Source organism: Acanthisitta chloris, unplaced genomic scaffold (assembly GCF_000695815.1).
Source record: "Acanthisitta chloris isolate BGI_N310 unplaced genomic scaffold, ASM69581v1 scaffold2175, whole genome shotgun sequence".
In the NCBI taxonomy this organism is placed as follows: Eukaryota; Metazoa; Chordata; class Aves; order Passeriformes; family Acanthisittidae; genus Acanthisitta; species Acanthisitta chloris.
The window spans coordinates 8,558-26,940 of NW_008675163.1; the positions used below are offsets into that span (position 1 = coordinate 8,558).

At 37.4% G+C, this 18,383-nt stretch overlaps 1 protein-coding gene across 1 annotated transcript in view; it reads left to right on the forward strand.

Moving 5' to 3' along the window:
• Positions 1-18,383, forward strand: part of LMO7 (LIM domain 7) — a 42,375-nt gene that overhangs the window by 4,459 nt on the left and 19,533 nt on the right. The window contains exons 6-14 of the mRNA XM_009075601.1: positions 1,979-2,096; positions 3,307-3,449; positions 4,743-5,184; positions 5,941-6,258; positions 9,094-9,208; positions 14,736-14,897; positions 16,254-16,438; positions 17,116-17,176; positions 18,182-18,238. Coding sequence (XP_009073849.1) covers positions 1,979-2,096; positions 3,307-3,449; positions 4,743-5,184; positions 5,941-6,258; positions 9,094-9,208; positions 14,736-14,897; positions 16,254-16,438; positions 17,116-17,176; positions 18,182-18,238 — 1,601 coding nt within the window. The remainder of the gene's footprint in view (positions 1-1,978; positions 2,097-3,306; positions 3,450-4,742; positions 5,185-5,940; positions 6,259-9,093; positions 9,209-14,735; positions 14,898-16,253; positions 16,439-17,115; positions 17,177-18,181; positions 18,239-18,383) is intronic.

Here is an 18,383-nt window from a genome sequence, read left to right on the forward strand (position 1 = left end):
ATTTAAATTAGGCTTTAAAACATTTAAAAATGTAAAGGAAGATTAGTAAATATTTTATTTTGAAGGCTGTACAGCTAGAATCTGAAAATAATTAATAACGTGGTATTTATAATGGGATTGGTGGATGGTCTGTGGTTATTTTATATACTCCAGCTTATTGATCTTCAGTGGTAAACTTATTGGTTAGTGTCATGTGAACTTAAATGTTGTTTAGGATGTACTGTGACTCAGTGAAATAATTTTTCCACTTGCTGTGATGGCATGTTAAGTATTTGGTTATGCATGGTGTTCTTAATTAATTCTTTTCTGTAAGTGTATTTATTTATTTACGTATTCATTTTAACCCTGAGGCAAAACGTTGTAAATGACTAAACACTTCCAGAAGAAGCAAGAATTTTTCAGAAGTTAGATATTAGGGGAGGGAGACTCAGAAGGCTGAAATTGCTAGTTAGATTTTTCAGTTTAGACTAAAATTAAAGCTAGCATCCTGTTTCTTGGTATGATTATACCTGTACTTAGGATTTATTGTATTTAGATGTAGAGTTTCCTATTTTGTTGCGGCCAGATATAGTAACTCAAGAGAAAGAAGCAGAAACCATAGTTGTGTAACTTTTCTTGAGCTCATCTGGAACAAATTTGATACAATTTTTATATAGAATTTAGTTACCCCAAACCATTTCTACATGTGATATAACTTAAGCATAAAAAATGAGGAAAAGAACTGTGCAAAATTTCTGCAATACTGACCAGGAGACTTTTGTTAAATTTGGCATTCTTCCCATTCAGAAAGTAGACAGGCAAACAGATAGAATGAGTTAATGCCAAAGTCCAAAGTCTTATGTTACCAGTGAAAGTGAGTTGGGCCTCTTGGGAGGAAGTAAGAGTCTGGTTTGTTAGTTCAGAGCTTTCTTGGAATGTAACAGATTAGAGCAAAGCTCTGTGCTGAGTCAGTTTTGGTTTTTATCTGATTTTCCAGCATATCAGAGAAGTGCCACATTTTCAAGTCCTGTTAGAACTTGCTTACACCTCTCTGTCATTCATACTTTGTTTGGATAAATGAAAAGAAAGGTATTTTTTAAAGCAAACAAACACACAAAACAAGCAAACCTTTCCTTTTATATTAAAGTATTGAACCTTATGATGAGACACCTGCATTTTGCTTAGTGTCTCAGAGGCTTGTGGTCAAATCTGAGCAGTAGTCTTGTCCTATATCTAAATTAAATGTCCTGTTATGTTGATCACTGTAGTGTGAAAGAGTAAAGGAAAAAATAGCATGGGGTTGGGGAGCATGAACAGTGAACTTCGAGAAATTTAAATTAAAGGGAACTAGGGAGTAGGAGTTCATGGGGGAAACTTGTAGCCATGTTAAAGAAACTAGCAAGGGAGATGGCTGTGTTACCCATCATAACCTGGAAGGCACCGGGGAGGATTGCGGAGGAGTAATGTAAACTAGCGGGGCCTGTGACATGCATGAAGCATTTAGCAGTGAATGACTCTAATCTTTTGGAAACATGCATCATTAACTGATGTGATTTTGATTAGCCTAAGGAAGGAAGGAATGGGAGGTGATACTGGTGCTGTTACAGGAGAGAAGTCAAAGGGATGGGAATTTGGATTGGGGGAGAGAGGATGTCTTTTGGGTCAAAGAAAGGAACAAGATCAATAAGGAGAACAGCAAGTTTGAACAGAAGTAGCAGTCGGATACAAGGACTTCAATGTGTCTGATCAGCATGGAGCTGCTACAGAGCTGCTTATTCCCTTAACCTGATTTTATTTGCCCAAATATGCAACTACTGACTTGAGTGCTGGCACTAGAGCATGTCCCAGCCTTGTTCATTCAGCTACCCATGTGTTTCCTGCTCTATTCAAAATAACACTCATGAGCGCTCAGATGTACTAAATCTTTCCCTCTCAAAGGATACACTTGCATAGATGATGGCTAAGATGTGATAAAGCTGAGTACTGTCTTCCTTTCTAGGAGTAAATCTTTGAACGATGTCAGTGCAGAGGAGCTGCAGACATTGCGCAAAATCCGTTATGAAGAGCTTCAAAAGATAAAAGAACAGTTACAAGAACAAGACCTAAAGTGGCAAGAAGTAAGGATGCCTTTTCACCTCTCCTTGCGTGTTCTACTTGAAGGGCTGGGTGTCACCTGCATTCAGTGTCTCCAGAAAACAAGTTTTGGCATGTGTGCAGCAACTCAAGGGCTGTCTTCTGAAACAACCCGTCCCATGCAACTGCTGGTGGTTTTGGGGATGTCTGTTTATTGCAGAACTGAAATTACTTTAATCAGAAGCTTATGATATTTAATGCTTCAGGATAAGACTTGTATGTATTGTACTAAAGCTTTCAGGCTTGGTTTCTGTGGACATAAAGAAAAGTTAGGGCATAGTTTCCTGTGTTTTCTGAAATTTGTGAATGCTTTCATTTTTTTGTTTGGGATGGTTTGTTTGTGAATTTTCTTGGGTTTTTTTTAAGTGATTGGGATATCTGATTATTTGATCTTTTGGAAGAAGGGAGGGAAGTAATATTTTCTTGTTCAAATTCTTGAGGTCCTATTGCCTAATAATTCTGTCTTAAATTGAGCTTGTAAACTGTGGTAGATTTGCACACCATCATAAAAGTATCTGAAGACCTTTGATTTTATTACAATCTCTGCTTGACAATAAGTATCAACAAAAAGCTGAAATTAAGAACAAAGCACCAAGCAAGAAGTTCACAGTTCTTTGTTTAATGCATTTCAGCCATCTCAGGTCTAATATTCAGTACTTCTCTTAACTCAGCTCTGGTATTTCAGGGACAATATGGCCAGTTCACATTGTGGTTTTACAGAAATTAAGAAAATACAGAAATATATGTTTTCAATTTAAAATTTAAGGCATATTTAATCTCAAGTAAATGTCTAACATTATAGTGATTTGGAAAAATAATAATATCCCAAACTCCAATGTTTTCATCAAAGAAATACAGATGGTATTTGCATTAGTTTTCAGCTATGTGTCATTGGGTAAGGTATTCTAGAATAAAATTGGAAATGTTAAGGGGGGAAGAAAAGGACAAGATGATGGACTTTTCCACATTATAGTCCAGTAATTAGAACTGTTAACTTGATGGGGCATTGAGCCTGCAACCTTAACTGAAATTTGAGAACGCCTTTGTCATTCAGCGGAAAGGTACATGAAGATGTGGCTTTAATGCCGACATGCAAATAAAATTAGGACAATAGGTAGCATGTGATGGGATGCTGCTGTAGGTCTACAAAGTCTTGAAAAACTCTGATGGTATACATTCATGTTACTCTAATAGGATCTAGCAAAATGGAAGAATCGTAGAAAGAGCTACACTTCGGAATTGCAAAAGAAAAAGGAGGAGAGAGAAGAAATTGAAAGAAGAGCCTCTGAAGTGTCTGGAAGGAGGACCAAGTCACTGAAAGAAATGCATCAGGAGAGGTAATGCCCCTAATGGGAGTATTGTGTTGAAGAGCTTAAATCTGAGCATTTCTAGTCCTTTGAACTCTTAAGCAGCTTTTACCAGCAAGTAGCAATTAATTCTGCAGAGAGATCAACAATTGTAGTCGCAAAACACAGTGTAGAAGTCTAGGCGACTGAAGGGCTGAATATGGCTAGCTAGTGTATTGTTTGCACGGAATGTTAAACAGTTTTGCTCTATAAATGATATTTTGCTCTGTTATCTATAAGTAAATGTATTGAGAAGTCAATATTTGCATCCTCTTTAAATTGGTTAAAACAATAGTGTTGATCTAGATAGTTGCCTTTTTCATTCTTGGGTAAGCTTAACTGTTTCCCTGTCTTCTACCACTGTATTTGCTATTCTTTTATCCACAGTGGATAACTACAGCCAGAATTTCAATGTCTGTCACAGAGCTGTAAACTTTTACTTGATTTCCCCTCTATCCACAGTTATTCCTCTGGGTATTTACAGAACAAGATTCTCTCTGAAGAGTCAAAAGTGAAAAATTGCACAGTACCATTTCTACTGGTGACAGTTGTCCTTTTTAAATTTTTTTTTCAATGTGCATGTGACAGAGTTGAAGGGAATATGCACATGGCATGTATTCATAAAAGAAATTTTAGTAAGCCTAAACCCAGAATGTTTTGGATTTATTTAGTTATTTGTTTATATATTTACTTATTTGTGAGGACTAAAAGTAGTTGCTTGAATGAAAATATGGATGCTAATGTCCAGTATCAACAGAATCTTGAAAATGATGTGGTAAAGATTATCTCTGTGGTGGTTGTTCCTATATGACAAAGGAATGATTAGCAAAAAAAAAATCTGAACTTAAGGACAGCATCTTATTTTGTTATCTAAAATTCATCATAGCATTTTCATAGAGCAGAAATGTCAAAAAGAGTTATACAGTTCAGGCAGTGTTATGGGACTACCTTCTTCCTTTCTTCTATCTGAATTTCTAAGGATATGTAACTTGAACAGCTATATAATATTCTTAGCAAAGAGATTTCTGTCATGGTAACAGCCTGATAATGTGACAGTAGTACACCTGAGTGTTATGAGAGTGTTGAAATGGGGAGGAGGAGAAAGAAGATAGGTTTTCAAAGCTATGAAAATACTAATGCCTTTTAAATTATGCCATTTTGTCATTTTCATTTTCTGGGGATCTTCTGCTTTATGCTCTACCTTGATCATTCGGTAGTTGAAAGATTTAGGGCCTGCCTGTTTTCAAGGTCACTTTGGTATTTTAATGGACTCTGTCCCCATAGGGAGGAGAGAGATCAAGACTCCTATGAGCAGCAAAAACAGGAGCACAGCTGGAGGTATTCACTGAATGATGATGTGTTTAGTGAAGAAAAAGCACCTTCCACACAGGCAGGAGCAAAAGATTACCTTTCAGAAGAAGATACTTCCTACAGCACTAAGGACAGCAGAAGTGCATATGCCACACAACCGCCCAAGGAGAACCTGCCGGAGAGCGCGGCCACTCGAGAAGCTCCTGCTCCGCTGAAGAGCCTGACAGAGGAGCAGAGCTCGGCTCTTTTGTCTACCCGCTACTTGGTGAATGCTCAAACTGGGTCAGCTCAGGTTTCAGCTTCTCTCCCGAGAACTTACCAGAAAACTGATACCTCTAGGTTAACATCTGTGGTTACACCAAGACCTTTTGGTGTCCACTCAAGAGGAATCTCATCACTTCCACGGTCATTCACGGTAAAATTCCGCTTCATTCCTGAAGTTTGTAAATGTGTCCTCTTGAATAGCTGGGGTAACAGCAGAGTTTTAATGTTTTGTTGCCTTTCAAAGACTCATTTGCTGTGTGGTGAAGGCTGTGTTAATAGAGCAGGCAGTTTTGTTGTGGCTTTAGATGTTTACTTGTTTTTCTCTGCTTAAAGGCACTCCTGGAATTAAAGCTGATAACTGTATTTGGTAGAATAGTCTTTTTATTACTTGTACTAAGTCCTCCTTAGTGTGCCTTATCAACAAACTGTCTTTGGAGGTAATTATCTGGAGGTAAGTTAAGATAACTAAGTGTTAAAGACAAATTTTTCAGGTGATACAAGTTTCCTCTGGTCTGCTGACTTTGTTGAAATTGAAATTTTATGCTAGCCTAAAATGTGCCAGTTCAGTGAAGCACTGAAACAATGACATTGATTCCCCACCCCTGCCCCATTACTGTGCTGATTTTCATAGCTTTATCCTAAATCCTCAATTTAAAAAATGCTAAGAATGCAAAAAATTTTAAGCAGATGACTTAAAAAACTTTGTTAAAAAGTCTGGACTATTATTCTGCAAGCATTTCAAGAGGAAAGCATGTTTCTCCTCTTTAAAGTGAGTAATTAGTAATGGGTACAGTAACCAGAATTTGCTTGAAAGGGAGAGGTGTTTTTGTTAAATGTTAAGATTGCTGAAAGATTAAAAAAAGTTTTTTTAAAGCACATATTTACCAAACTGTCATTTTTGTCCTAGATGGATGATACTCAGAAATACAATGGAGAAGTAGAAAAAGCTAAAAGAACTCAAACTTTGTTCACTAGCATCTCCTTTTCACAACCAGACTCTGCACACCCTCTCTCCACAAGTGCATTTGGAAGCAGAGGTGAGGAGGAAAAAGAAGGTGTTCAGTCAACACGTCCTCCTAGTTTGGCATTGGCTGTAAAATCCCAAGACCAAGATGCTGGAATCAGTATTATTAAACCAGAGTATGACATTCCTCCTGATTCTCTTTCACTTACATCTTCTGCAGAAATTGCGAGTCCCACAGAACCTGAGGATTCAAAGTCCACGGTAAGTGTGGAAATAATGAGATTACTTGGTGTAACTGAATGCTTCAGCAGAGTAAAGGAGAAAAGAAATGAAATTGCATCTAATGCAAATATTTTTCTGGTAGCAAGAAGACAGCTCAGTGAACTGCTATTTCCTTTGATTTCATTCTGGGGAAAGAGAATATTTGGAAAAAATAATTTAAAAAATTGTTATTTTGCTGCATTTTCCTGGTTCTTTCTATGTCATGTGCTTAATTTTATTTCTCGTTCTAATTCAAAATAGTTATTCTAAATATGGTTTGATGCTTGCAGAGTTTTTTATTATTCTACAAATTAGCACATTGTGCACACAATCGATTATGTCAGATGAATTATGTGAGCTGCTGTAGCATTCATTTGCACTTTTAAACTGGTGGTGGAAAATAAAGATCAGCTTTTCAAAGGCTAGCCATAAACATCAGTATCATACGATCCTTTTTTCCATCTGTTGTGGCTTGAGACCCTCCTTTTTTTTTTTATAAAGCTATTTACTTGAATCTAATTAATGTTCACATTAATGAATTTTAAAGCCAATCACGATCTCTTTGTCTGTGTGCTTATCTAGGGGTTGGGTCTTTTGGTGTTCTTTTTGAAATGTGTATTTTGAAGTGCTGTTTCCTCCAATTGATCACATTTCCTGTGTAAAAAATGACCAGCAATAGCTTTAATTGTTGATACCTTTCTGTTATATCTGATGATGTGGTTTGTACCCCTTGATAGATTAGAGATTAGTTCTTCACATTCCTGATGCTGCTGTAAATGTTAATTGTGCCAGTTGCTTGGGTGAGGATCCCTGGATGCTGATTTATGAAATCACTTCCCATACCTTCTTTATATAAATTCAGTCACTTTGAACTGTTCTTTTTCCTAATCACTTGTGAAAAAGGCACACATTGTAGTTTAATACTCCTTGGCTATTGCAATGACTTTATCATAACTTTTTGAAACTGTAATTGTTGTATAAAGAAAGAGATCGTGATCTTTTTCTGGGGTTTTTTTTGTGTTTTAGCAAATCAGGCAGAGGAATTTCTGTTCTAATCAGGGAAAACACAGATTAGATATGGGTTCTTAGTATCTCTGTAAGCAAGGCAGATGAGAATAGCATGTACAACGTCCTTACTACAAATGAGTAATATGGGGAGTTTGTTTTAAAAAGTTTCCTTTAGAAATGAAGAAATCTTGTGTTGTGTTGTAACTTAAGAAGCTATAACTTAAGGAATTCAAGTTCCATTTGACATCTTTGTCAATCATTTCCTGAGATGAGAGACTGATATAGTTCACTAGGCATTAGGGCAATAACACCAGGTCTATGGAGCACTAACTGCTTTAGAGATGACCTATCCAAATGATGAAGTTCAGTGTACAGTCACATTACTCCTCTGGCAAGAGGTAGATTTGAAGAGCCATGTTGGGATGGTGAAAATAAAATAAAAACAGTAATTTCCAGGAACACATTCAAATTCCAAAGGTTTTCATGTTCTCTAGCCCAATGTGTTAACCTGTTAGTAGATTCATTTTTAATATACTCACCTAAGGACTTGGGTTGTATGGGAGGGTTTGCAAGGTAGTAGCTGTGTTTTGAAGAAAAGACTGAATTTTTACCCTGGGCTGTAATGGGGAGTGTTTTCCCCGGAACATTCCTGTAACATGAGGCGATACCTTGGGATGTTGTCTTGCAATGTTGTTTACTTCTGTGTCCAGTACTTAGGTCCTCCTCTGGCTACACCTCCTGGAGACTCCAACTGGCTGTATCTGCATGTGCAGTGCTCCCTGTAGCTGTTTCAACATAGGAGCTTTGGGGAACTGGCATAGGTTTCTAGACTTTTAAATATTTTAGGTTAGGTAAAATGAATCCTGCCCTTCAGGAAGGCTGGTTCATGGCAGTTAAAACATAGGTGTGCATTTAACACATGTGTAGAGGCATGTGGGGTCTCTTCCATGCATGTGTTGCTGGAATATATCTATTTTAACATTGTTTGACAGAAAAAGTCTATAATTTTGTTTTCCTTTTGTAACAATGTCATTTTCATGATAATGAAGTGCATAGTATACATTTGGATATTTTAATTGTTTTTAATGAGTTCACATTAAAATGTTAATGTATGCAACACATGCTCATAATATAGAGATTGAAAGCAAGTGTTCCAAAATGTTATCCCATTCAAGTATTTTTGTTGTTTAAAGTGGTAATGGTAAGTTCTGATTCAGATGTTGGAAGTATCTTGAAAGTCCATTAGAATGGACTTAGCTGATTCTGGCATTAGTATTATATAAGGTCTCCATTACAAAATCCATTACAAGCTGGTAGTATTTAACACAAAATAAAAAGAATAATTGTTTGCCCAAGTAAACTTAGTTGCAGCAATGAGCCTAAAGGAAACTGATAATGGCTGCTGTAGGATGTGCAAAAAAAAATAAATTGATTACTCTTATCTAGCTTTTTCACATCTCTCTCTGACTCAGGAGACAGTGTATTCCACAAATTCACAAGACTATCCATGAAGACTCATGCAGGGGTTTAATTTCCTCCAATTTCTTACATTTTGTAGCATTGTGTTACAAAACATTTAAAATAATAAAAATGCAGAGCAGAATATATGTGTAGAGAAAGTATAAATGTACACTGAAAACACACCTGTATGAATAAAAAGCAAATGAGTTAGTTAACTGACTTCAATACTGTTTCCTTTGTCTGTGATGCTAATAATAGATGATTGAAGTGCACATTGTGACCAGCTTGACTTATTTAGAGGATAAACTTTCCCTCATTTAGATTCCTGTGATACCAGATACTGTAGTGTCATGTTTTATTTTTCAGGAACAGTACAGTGAATTGAGAATCAGTATGAACCAGAGACCTGGCCACAGTCGCAGCTTTGGGTTTACAACAAATTGGAGTTCTTCAGGAGCCTTTGTACAGACAGTTGAAGAAGGTAAATGTGTATTAACTGCAGAAATTTTTGTTCTTATGTTTAGTTTGCAGAGCCTTCTAAATTAAGGCATTTGCGTCTAAGAATGTTGTAAACATTTTAAAAACTCAAGTGTAGAACTGAAAAATCAGTATTTAGTTTGCTAATGTATTTCTGTGACTCATCATCTCTTGAAACAAGTTGAATTCAGAAATACCAAAAATTCATTTTCCTAATCAAGGTCATTTCTCTAACCACCTAAAAGGCATAAACATGATTACTTATTCACGAAGCCCCTTACAGAACAGTAGTAAGAGGCACACACAGACTTATTACATCCAGATTGTTCCTTTCAGCTACATTAAAAAGATTTCACTTCATATGGTTTGTAAACACATGCAGAGGAACCTAGTTAGGAGTTAAAATTCTTGTTTCAGTTTTTCCATTGTTAGTCATGTTGGATTTTGGAGACAGTTAATATTTTTAAGCAGTTGCAGCTTCTAAATTGATTTCCAGTGCAGGTTTTTTTTAGTTGTTCTAATACTGAGGAAAAGCAAACATTTTTGCCTTGAGATGAAACACATATAAAGTTTATTCTAAGCTTTAATAATCTGCAGAGAACAAGCTCAATTACACATGTAATACTTGTTTTCTGAACAGTGGTCTTCACCACTGCCAGTAATACTTGAGGAATATTGAATTTGTGCCCTTTTTTCCACCTAACACAAGATCATCCTGAGAAAGTAGAGGTAACTGGAAACTTTCAATTTAGTTAGACCTTTATTATACTTTCCAGAGAGGAAAAAAGTAACATTTAACAGCACTTAATGAGCAGTGTTATTATTATTATTATTTTTTTATTTCAAATGCTTTGTATCTGGGTACTTCTCATAACTGGATTTGTGTTCTAGGATAACCATGCTTGAGCAGGGAGTTTGAACCAGATGACCCACTATGGTCCCTTCCAACCTGACCTATTTTCTGATTCTGTGACTGTTAATATTTGCTTTGCATGAAGAATAAATTTCCATTTGCTTTCCCTGCTGCTAGGCTTCTGGTTTCATTTTCTTCCTTTGGAGGCAGAGGTCTGTCCATTTGCATTGCAAGCTGTAAATGAGAAATCTGAGGGTAGTGAATGTTCCTGCTGGCCATTCACAAAGATCCACAAGGGCTCTGTCCTCAAGGAGAAGGTGAAGGCCTTGTGGCTGTTGTTTTTGGTTATGCTTTTCTACCATTTTCACAAGGAAGGGCACAAAGTATAGACAAAGGGAGAATAAACTGTATCTTGGTGTTCTTGTTTATAGCCTGTGTTTAGCATTTTTTTTCAACAACTGGCTCATGTTGTGTCCTTATTCAATAGCTGTAGCTCCCTTTAAAAGAATGAAGTATGAAAGAGGTGAATGGCCCGTGAAAGAGTAAGATGTGCTTTCAGCTAGGCACTTGGGAATGTTGTATTTCCTATTTTTAAGGATAAGTCATAGACAATTCAGGTTGAAAGGAACCTTGAAAGATCACCTAACAGCAAACTCCTGCTCAAAAAAGCCTGTCAAGACTGAATTCAGACCAGCTTGCCCAGGGCTTTACCCAGGTGTGTTTGAGACCCTCCAAGGATGCAAACTGCACAGCCTCTCTAGGCATTGCATAATTATCCTCTCAGAGAAAAATTTCCCCACATATCCAGTCAGACTGATCTTTGTCCCAGTTTATAACCACTGTGCTGTGTTCTCCAGCTATAAATTTGAATAAAGAGCAGGCTTTCCCTTCTCAGTGATCTCCTGGTAGGTATTAGGGGGGGTGCTGTTAGGTCTCTCTGCCACCTTTCTTCTCCAGGCTGAACAAGCCCATACTCCTCAGCCTTTCCTCACAGGGCAAGTGCTCCATCCCTGACCATCCCAGTGCCCTACCATTTGACTTCCCCCAGTTTATTGATGTGTCTTTTACAGTGGGACACCAAAATTGGACCCAGTATTGTCAATGTGGCATAACAAGTGCTGAGTGAATGGAGTAATCACTTGCCTTGACTTGTTGGTCGTAGTGTAGTGTTCATATAGCCACACGACTGCCAGGGGTCCCCCAGCCTTGCTATCCACCCCATCAGTGCCCAGTCTGTACCATCAGTGGGGTTAGTCCATGCCAGGAGCAGGATTCTGGTTTTGGCCCTGTTGAATGTCAGGTTCCTGCTCTGAACGGGCAGCCCTGCCCTCCAGTGTATAAGCCACCCTCACCCTTTGGGCAGGGTTTGCGTCTGATCAGGGTGTGTTTCACCTCTTTCTCCTGGTTATTGGTAAACACAGAGAGCCAGGATACATGCCTGGTGAGCTCCTCTTGTAAGCAGCCTCCAAGATGAGTATGGGCCATTAACCACTACTCATACAGCCTGACAACCCAGCCAGTTTTACACTCATCTGGTTATTCTGCCCTGTAGACAATACCATCCCAGCTTTGATGTCAGGATGCTGTGGAAGATCATGTCAATAACCTTATTAAAGACAAGGTGGATGGTATCCACCACTTTCCCCTCATCCACAGATCTAGTCATTTCATCACTGAAGATAAGTGGGTTGGCCAAGTGTGATTTAGTCTTGGCAAATCCATACCAAATGTCCCTAGTCACCTTCTTTGTGAGCCCAGAAAGAGCTTTCAGGAATGCTTTCTCTGATTGTCTTTTCTTTCTAACTAGCAGTATGATTTTCTTTGGATGTTAACCTGCTAAACTAAAATTATAACTAAATTTATCTTTTTAGTACCTATAAATGAGACTGTATTCTACATATGCTATTCCTTAAAAAAACTGTTAAGAAGACTATTTAGTAGGCCGAATTAACTTCTTATGAGTGTTCTCATAAAGCTTAATAAGAGTTAAGCTTGGAACAAGTCAGTGAGACACATTTTTGACATATAAAAGAAGGTAGTGCTCATTTTTTGCAGGAGTTTTTAACCTTTACACTAAAAACTAGGTAAGCAGAAAGCCTTAAAGTCATTAATCTAGACATTGTTCTACCAACTTCCTCTGTGCCATTATTATCTGTATTGTTTCAGTCCTTTCCCTTTCACCCACTGTATTTGCAATAATTTTTTGAGATTGTGGTGATGTAGGAGTGCACATGTCTGTGATCAAACACTTGCAGGCATGTAGGACAATGTAAATTTGATCCAGTTCCTTGAAGTTTTTTTTTTTTCATGATTGAGCTAGTGTTTATATCTTGTAATAACAGCAGATGGGGGTAGGTTAGGCATAACTAAATACGTATGGAAAAAGTAGTATTTGGTTGGTTTTGTTTTTACTGGGGACTGGTAAGAGAAAACCCCTTTTGCCTGCAGGGAAACCTATGAAAAAATGAAGTACATGTTTTCTATCATATAAAAGAAATCCTCTATAGCAATATAAAGAAATTATTGCTAATTTCTACAGTCTTGGAGGAGCTAGACAAAGAAAAACAACTGGCACTATGCAAATTTTGGCACCTGAATTTCCAGTGATTCCCTGTAAGCTTCTCTGAAGGTGCATCAGAGCAGAAGACCAATATAGGTGCCCTGGTTTGCACTCTTTATACACAGTCTGTGAAGAAAGAGCAGCTGGAAAAGTTACGTGCCAAAAACTGAGTGGTGTAAGTTGTTCTGGCTACAGTAGGTCTGCATGTGCAATCTAGAGACTGCTGCTATTCAGTCAAATCTGTATGGTTGGGGTATGGTCTGTATAGATCTTTCTAATGGTGGTATAGGAAGAACTATGCAGCTGAGAAATATGTTCACATCTATGAGCTGGGTCTCATCCCTGACAAAATATTTGTGCAAAATGAACAAGTCCTTTTTTTGTTCCTAGAGCTCATTCTGTCACAGCACGTAACAGAGGAATTACCAGTTCTGATGACTCTCCTTGAGCCTGAAGCATTCCCTGTACCATGAGCATAAGGCTTAGTCTAGATGTGGTCAAACTATATGGTATTAAATATCAGACATGATTCCAAATGATATATTATGTTGTTGAAAGTAGTAACTTCAGTATTAGTATCTTCAGTAGTATTCTTAATAGTACCTTTCATTAATAGCTTTGAAAATCTATTAATTCTTTAACATCTTCCTGGCTCTAAGGAGATGCATGTTTTTTTTCCAGTTGAACTATTGCCCATGTGTTCTTCCCCCAAATGAAAACCCCACCTTTTTCTTCTACAGTATTGCTTAAATGCAATTGGTGTGTTTTGAAAATTTTACTGATAACTGCAAATGAAGTTTTTAGTCCATACTTTAAGAAGAATACAGAAAAACAGAATATGGAGCCATGTTCTTCTAGCATAGTAGCTAGTGTTGCTTTTTAGTGAGCTACAGTGAATCACTGGTACAGTATTAGAAAGCCTAAAATTTCTTCTTTTCTTAACTTTCTCGTGTGCCAGAAAGATTAAAAGCTATCTGAATCCTTAGTGGATGATCCAGACGTACAGCAGTATTTTACTAATGAGTGAGAAGGCAGTCAAGATCTTCTGTCATACTTGTCCTCATTTGTTTCTAATAATGTAATATAGCATTGCTCGTGGTATATTTTAAATAAGATGTGTGGATTTCACTGCTTACTTTGGGAAATGCTTCAATTGTGTAATTCAAATTTGCTGTATTTTATTAACATGAAGATTTATTGTGCAATCCTTAACTACATTTTCACTTGGCTTTTCTATTTTCTATTCAACTAAGGGAATAATGGTTAATGGATGAACAATTCATATGTAATTCATAAAATCTTGGAGAGTCTGAGTTTCTTAGCCCACTCACTTTCTGAATTAAATAGAGAAAAAGTTTCTGAACTGGTCCTCTATGTTCTCTGTCCTTAGTCTACTGAGATTGCCTGTCAATGTGTAGTAAATGAGAGAAAGTATAAAGTGCAGCCTGTCTTGCAAAATATCAGTAGATTCAAAGTCCGAGCTGCCATAAAATTTGCTCTTAATAGACAAAATAAGTAGAATCCAGAGAATTCTAGTGGGACAGCAGGCATCAATATCTTGAGCCCAACTACCAGTCAATTCTGAGCTAACAAACTGTTTTAGCAAAGCAATGAAGCAGCATGCTCTTGTCAGTATAGCAGAGAATATGCAAATAAGAATATGAGAAAACCAGCTTCTACTGGAATTAACACAGTGCAGGCTGGTTTTTTGGCAAATAAGAGGATTACCCAAATATTGGCTGAATTTCAGCTAATCACGGGATGGAGACACTGTGGTGCTGCCTCTCTGTCACCATCCTAGATTATAAAGGTGAGTTACTGAAGGCAAGACTGAGCCCAGATGTTGTTTATTAAATGGACTAGCCAGAATGTGAAGACTTAAAAGTCCAAAAGGATTATGTTATTTGTGCTTTGGCATAAGTTCTAAATTGAAAGGTCACTTTGATACTGAGTTTATTGACCTTGTATTACAGTGTAGCAGATTTTTCTAAGACTTTCTGAATATCTACCATTAAGCATTTCTTTGAGTGATTCCTTACTCCCCCGCTTCAATCACAACTGTGGTTAAAAAAAACTGTGAATGGAGACATAATTTTATTTTTCTTTTGTTTTCTGCAGGTAGCCCTGCAGCACTTTGTCAACTACATGTGGATGATGAGATCATTGTTGTCAATGGCACAAAGGTTTCACATATGGACTACAGTCAGTGGGAAGAAGCCATCAACAGAGCACTAGAAACTGGAAACCTGGTCATGGATGTCAGACGATATGGAAAGAATGGTGAGTTCTTTCGCCGGGCTGATACAGTATGCTCTGTAAGGCAAATAAGCTTTGCCTCTGCTGTACCTGACAGCTGAGAGTCCTTATTACCCTTACAGTAGTAATACGTATCTGAGCTAAGTAGTTTCCCAGCATGTCTGTTGCATTTTAACACAACTTGGCTTTTTTTAACTACTCATGCATTAGAAATGTCTTGACAAGCAAATCTGCAAAGCATTGAACTATTGACCTCTCTTGTGCTCTAGCCTGTCTCTGCAAGGATGTACAGGTAAAAGTGTGCAACCACCACAAAAGGGAATGTAACATTTTCTTTCCTGCCATATTGCAAGAACAAAGAGGGGCTGATCCTTAGGGGATAGTAATTTTTAGAGCCCCTCTCTCTCTGCATCAACAGCTGTTTCTTCAGGGCAGGAGAATCTTGTGTTTCTTTAGGGAGTGTTTCAAGTGATGTATTAGCTTGTGGGTGATGTACCCACCTCTGTGCTCTAATTTTGGTCATTGACCCAAACACTGTGATGCTGTAATCTCTCCAGAATTATACTACCCATTCTGTCTAGTGAGGGTTTCCATCATTGTTGAAGGCCTTGTAGCATCACTAGACTTGCCATGGATGTAATCAGGATATACTTTCAAAGTGCCAGAAGAATTTTTGCAGAATTAAGAGTGACTAATGATTTCTTTCACAGTATAAATACAAAGCGCTTTTTTAGTGGAAAGCTGGGTAGAATAAGCTTTCAAATAGTTGGGTGAGGAAGAGACAAGAAACAAATCCCATTACAGGACCTAGCACAAATGAAGAATCAGATTAGTGGCAAAGAACTCATTGAATAAAATTTTAGGTAATGTTAGGAGATAAATGATGCCATCAAGAGAGAGGAATATCATTTGTCTTTGCTTCATCAGTTTTGTGAGTTTAGTTTAGACTGCCTTTTTTTTTCTCTCTGTGCTTTCTGATGAGCACAGACATAAAAATGACCCTTTCCTGGATAGTGTATGAGTCACATTGTACCTTGTGTGAGTAAATTTGGAAGAATTTTCTTGATCCTTATTAATGCCAATGAAATAATTTCCAATGAATACTAACTGCTCTTTAGTGCTGACATGCTGTAGCATGTATTAGCAGAACATCTGGCAAACTTTTTACCTGGCTTATGACTAACATCTTGCATTTTTTTGGGGGAAGGCGGTCTGCTCATAAAAGCCCTTTTACCTGTCTTCACAAATTCCACCTGATTTGTGTGTCTCCCTCTTCTATTGTGTGTTTTTGTGTTATTTGAATGTGTTTTCACAAACTCTTGTTCTGTTCTTTGACATTACTGTCTATATTAATTTCTTGATCCTCCACATACCAAAAAGACTGGGGCAAAGACCAGCCTTCCCTGCCACATGTAAGGCATAAAATCCTCAATCTCACCAGTATGGGTACCAACATTATAGGTACATCTGAAAATAAATGGATTGATGCAACTTCTGGAGAACACGTTTCAAATGTTTCCACCATATCAACAAAAAGTGATTTCTCCAGCAGCCTTCGAAGTTCTGTGAGTATATTTTTGAAGGGTTGTGGGATTTGAGGGGAGGAAGAAAGTAAAAATCTAATGCCTTGATAGGGGGACGATGGAGAAAAGGATTTGGAAGTCTTCTTTTTACTTGTATTGCTTAAGGAAAAAATAGGATACTGCAAAGATAGAGATACAGCTATGTACAGATTAAGGTAAGTTAGATGTTTAAAAGACTTGCTACTATCTATTGATGAGTGGACACTGCTAAGTGATGACTATTCAAATATGTGCAGACTATATTTTAACTAAAACCTGTGGAGTGTTTATTCTTTAGAAAATACTTTAACCTGCATTGTTAGCATACATGGAAGCTGCAGTCCCAAAGAACAAGCGTATACATGCTTTCAAATTACTTGTAAATAACACCTTGCCTGCCAAGGAGCTGAAACAGGAAGATCTTGGCTTCTGGCAGTTTCTTGCAAATGGACTTTTTTTTTTATTTCAGCAACAATTTGCATTTGGTTATCAATTCCCTCAAGTGTTTGCAGTTGTTTTATTATAATATGCTCAGAAAGTTTTAGATAGCTTTGTATCTTTCTGTGGAAAGTGTTCTGAAGTATTTCATGAAAGATGGTTCCTGTCAGGGCAGATGTGTAATTGGATAAGCTTCCACAAATCTAATGAGCCTAAGACCTTTATTTTTTAATTTTCTTCAGGATACGGAAACAAAATTGATAAATGGAACACCAGGAGATCTTGGCTCTAATGAACAAAGAGGTAAACCACTGTTGCTTTTCATTTGCTAATTGTGTGGTTTGCAACAAGCACAGACGCTAAACCTGTAATCATTGCAAGCTTTATACAGTGGATGAAGTGAGACCTTAATGAACTGAAAGCTAGACAGATAGCACAGAGATCTTGTTGCATCCGAAGTGGGTGTAGTTTGCTTCCACAATGTGCTAGGCAGTTTGATAACTGACAACAAAGCTGTGACAAACCCCCCTGTCTCTGCATTAGTGGTTGTAAATTCACTTTGTGGTAGGGGTGAAGGAGAAGGTGGCACACAATTTATTATAATTGCTACTGCATTGTGTGGAGACTGTCAGTATGAGTGTTGGTTTATGTCACTGTCCAGGAAGAGTGTAAAGAGTATTCAACTTTTTGCTGCCTTTTTTCTCCCCTTGTTTCAGTTGTGAGGTTTTGAGGGTAGGGGTTGTTTTTCTATTATTATTTTACTTTTATTCCTGGAGAACATTATTGATGATTCTGGTATGAATAATTACTTACAATGCTATGAATAGTTATAACTTTACCTGATGACAGTGAGAGAAACCAGGTACATATACTTCCTAATGGAATAATAATCCTTAAATAGGAACTAAATAGGAATTTCATTTTATCTTGAATACACATGGCAATTTATAAAAGAATTCCAGATATCAGTTGCCCCCTGGAGGTGCCTTTCTGGTGACCTTAAATGGTGATTAGGCTCCTCTATCCAGTTTGTTGTTGAGGAGGCTTAAATTAGACTGGGAGAATCTGAGTCCAAGTTTGACACTTGCACTGTTGTTGTAGTTGGACATTATTAGTGATAGTGAAATACTAATCAGTATATGATGTAACCTACTAAGGTTTGCCTTTGTGGTTCAGGGGCTTTTTTTCTGAAGTGACATTGCTGTAGATTGGAGGTCTAACTAGTTTCTTATGCAGTGGTTGTAGTAATTTTTAAAAAAAAAAAGGCACCTCATTGACTTGTTTGTATTCTTTGTATTTTTCAAATAGCATCTGAACCTATTTCTTTGAAAAACTTAAAAAGGCGATCACAATTTTTTGAACAAGGTAAATCAGAGTTAACATTTCATGTACTTCCATGAAATTGTTCCTGCTGCACTCTCTTCCTAATAAGTCTGGTGCTGGGTGCTCTGCCTCTTGAGCATTGTTTGTTGCAGTTATAATGAAGCAAGATAATTAATTTCCCTTCTTT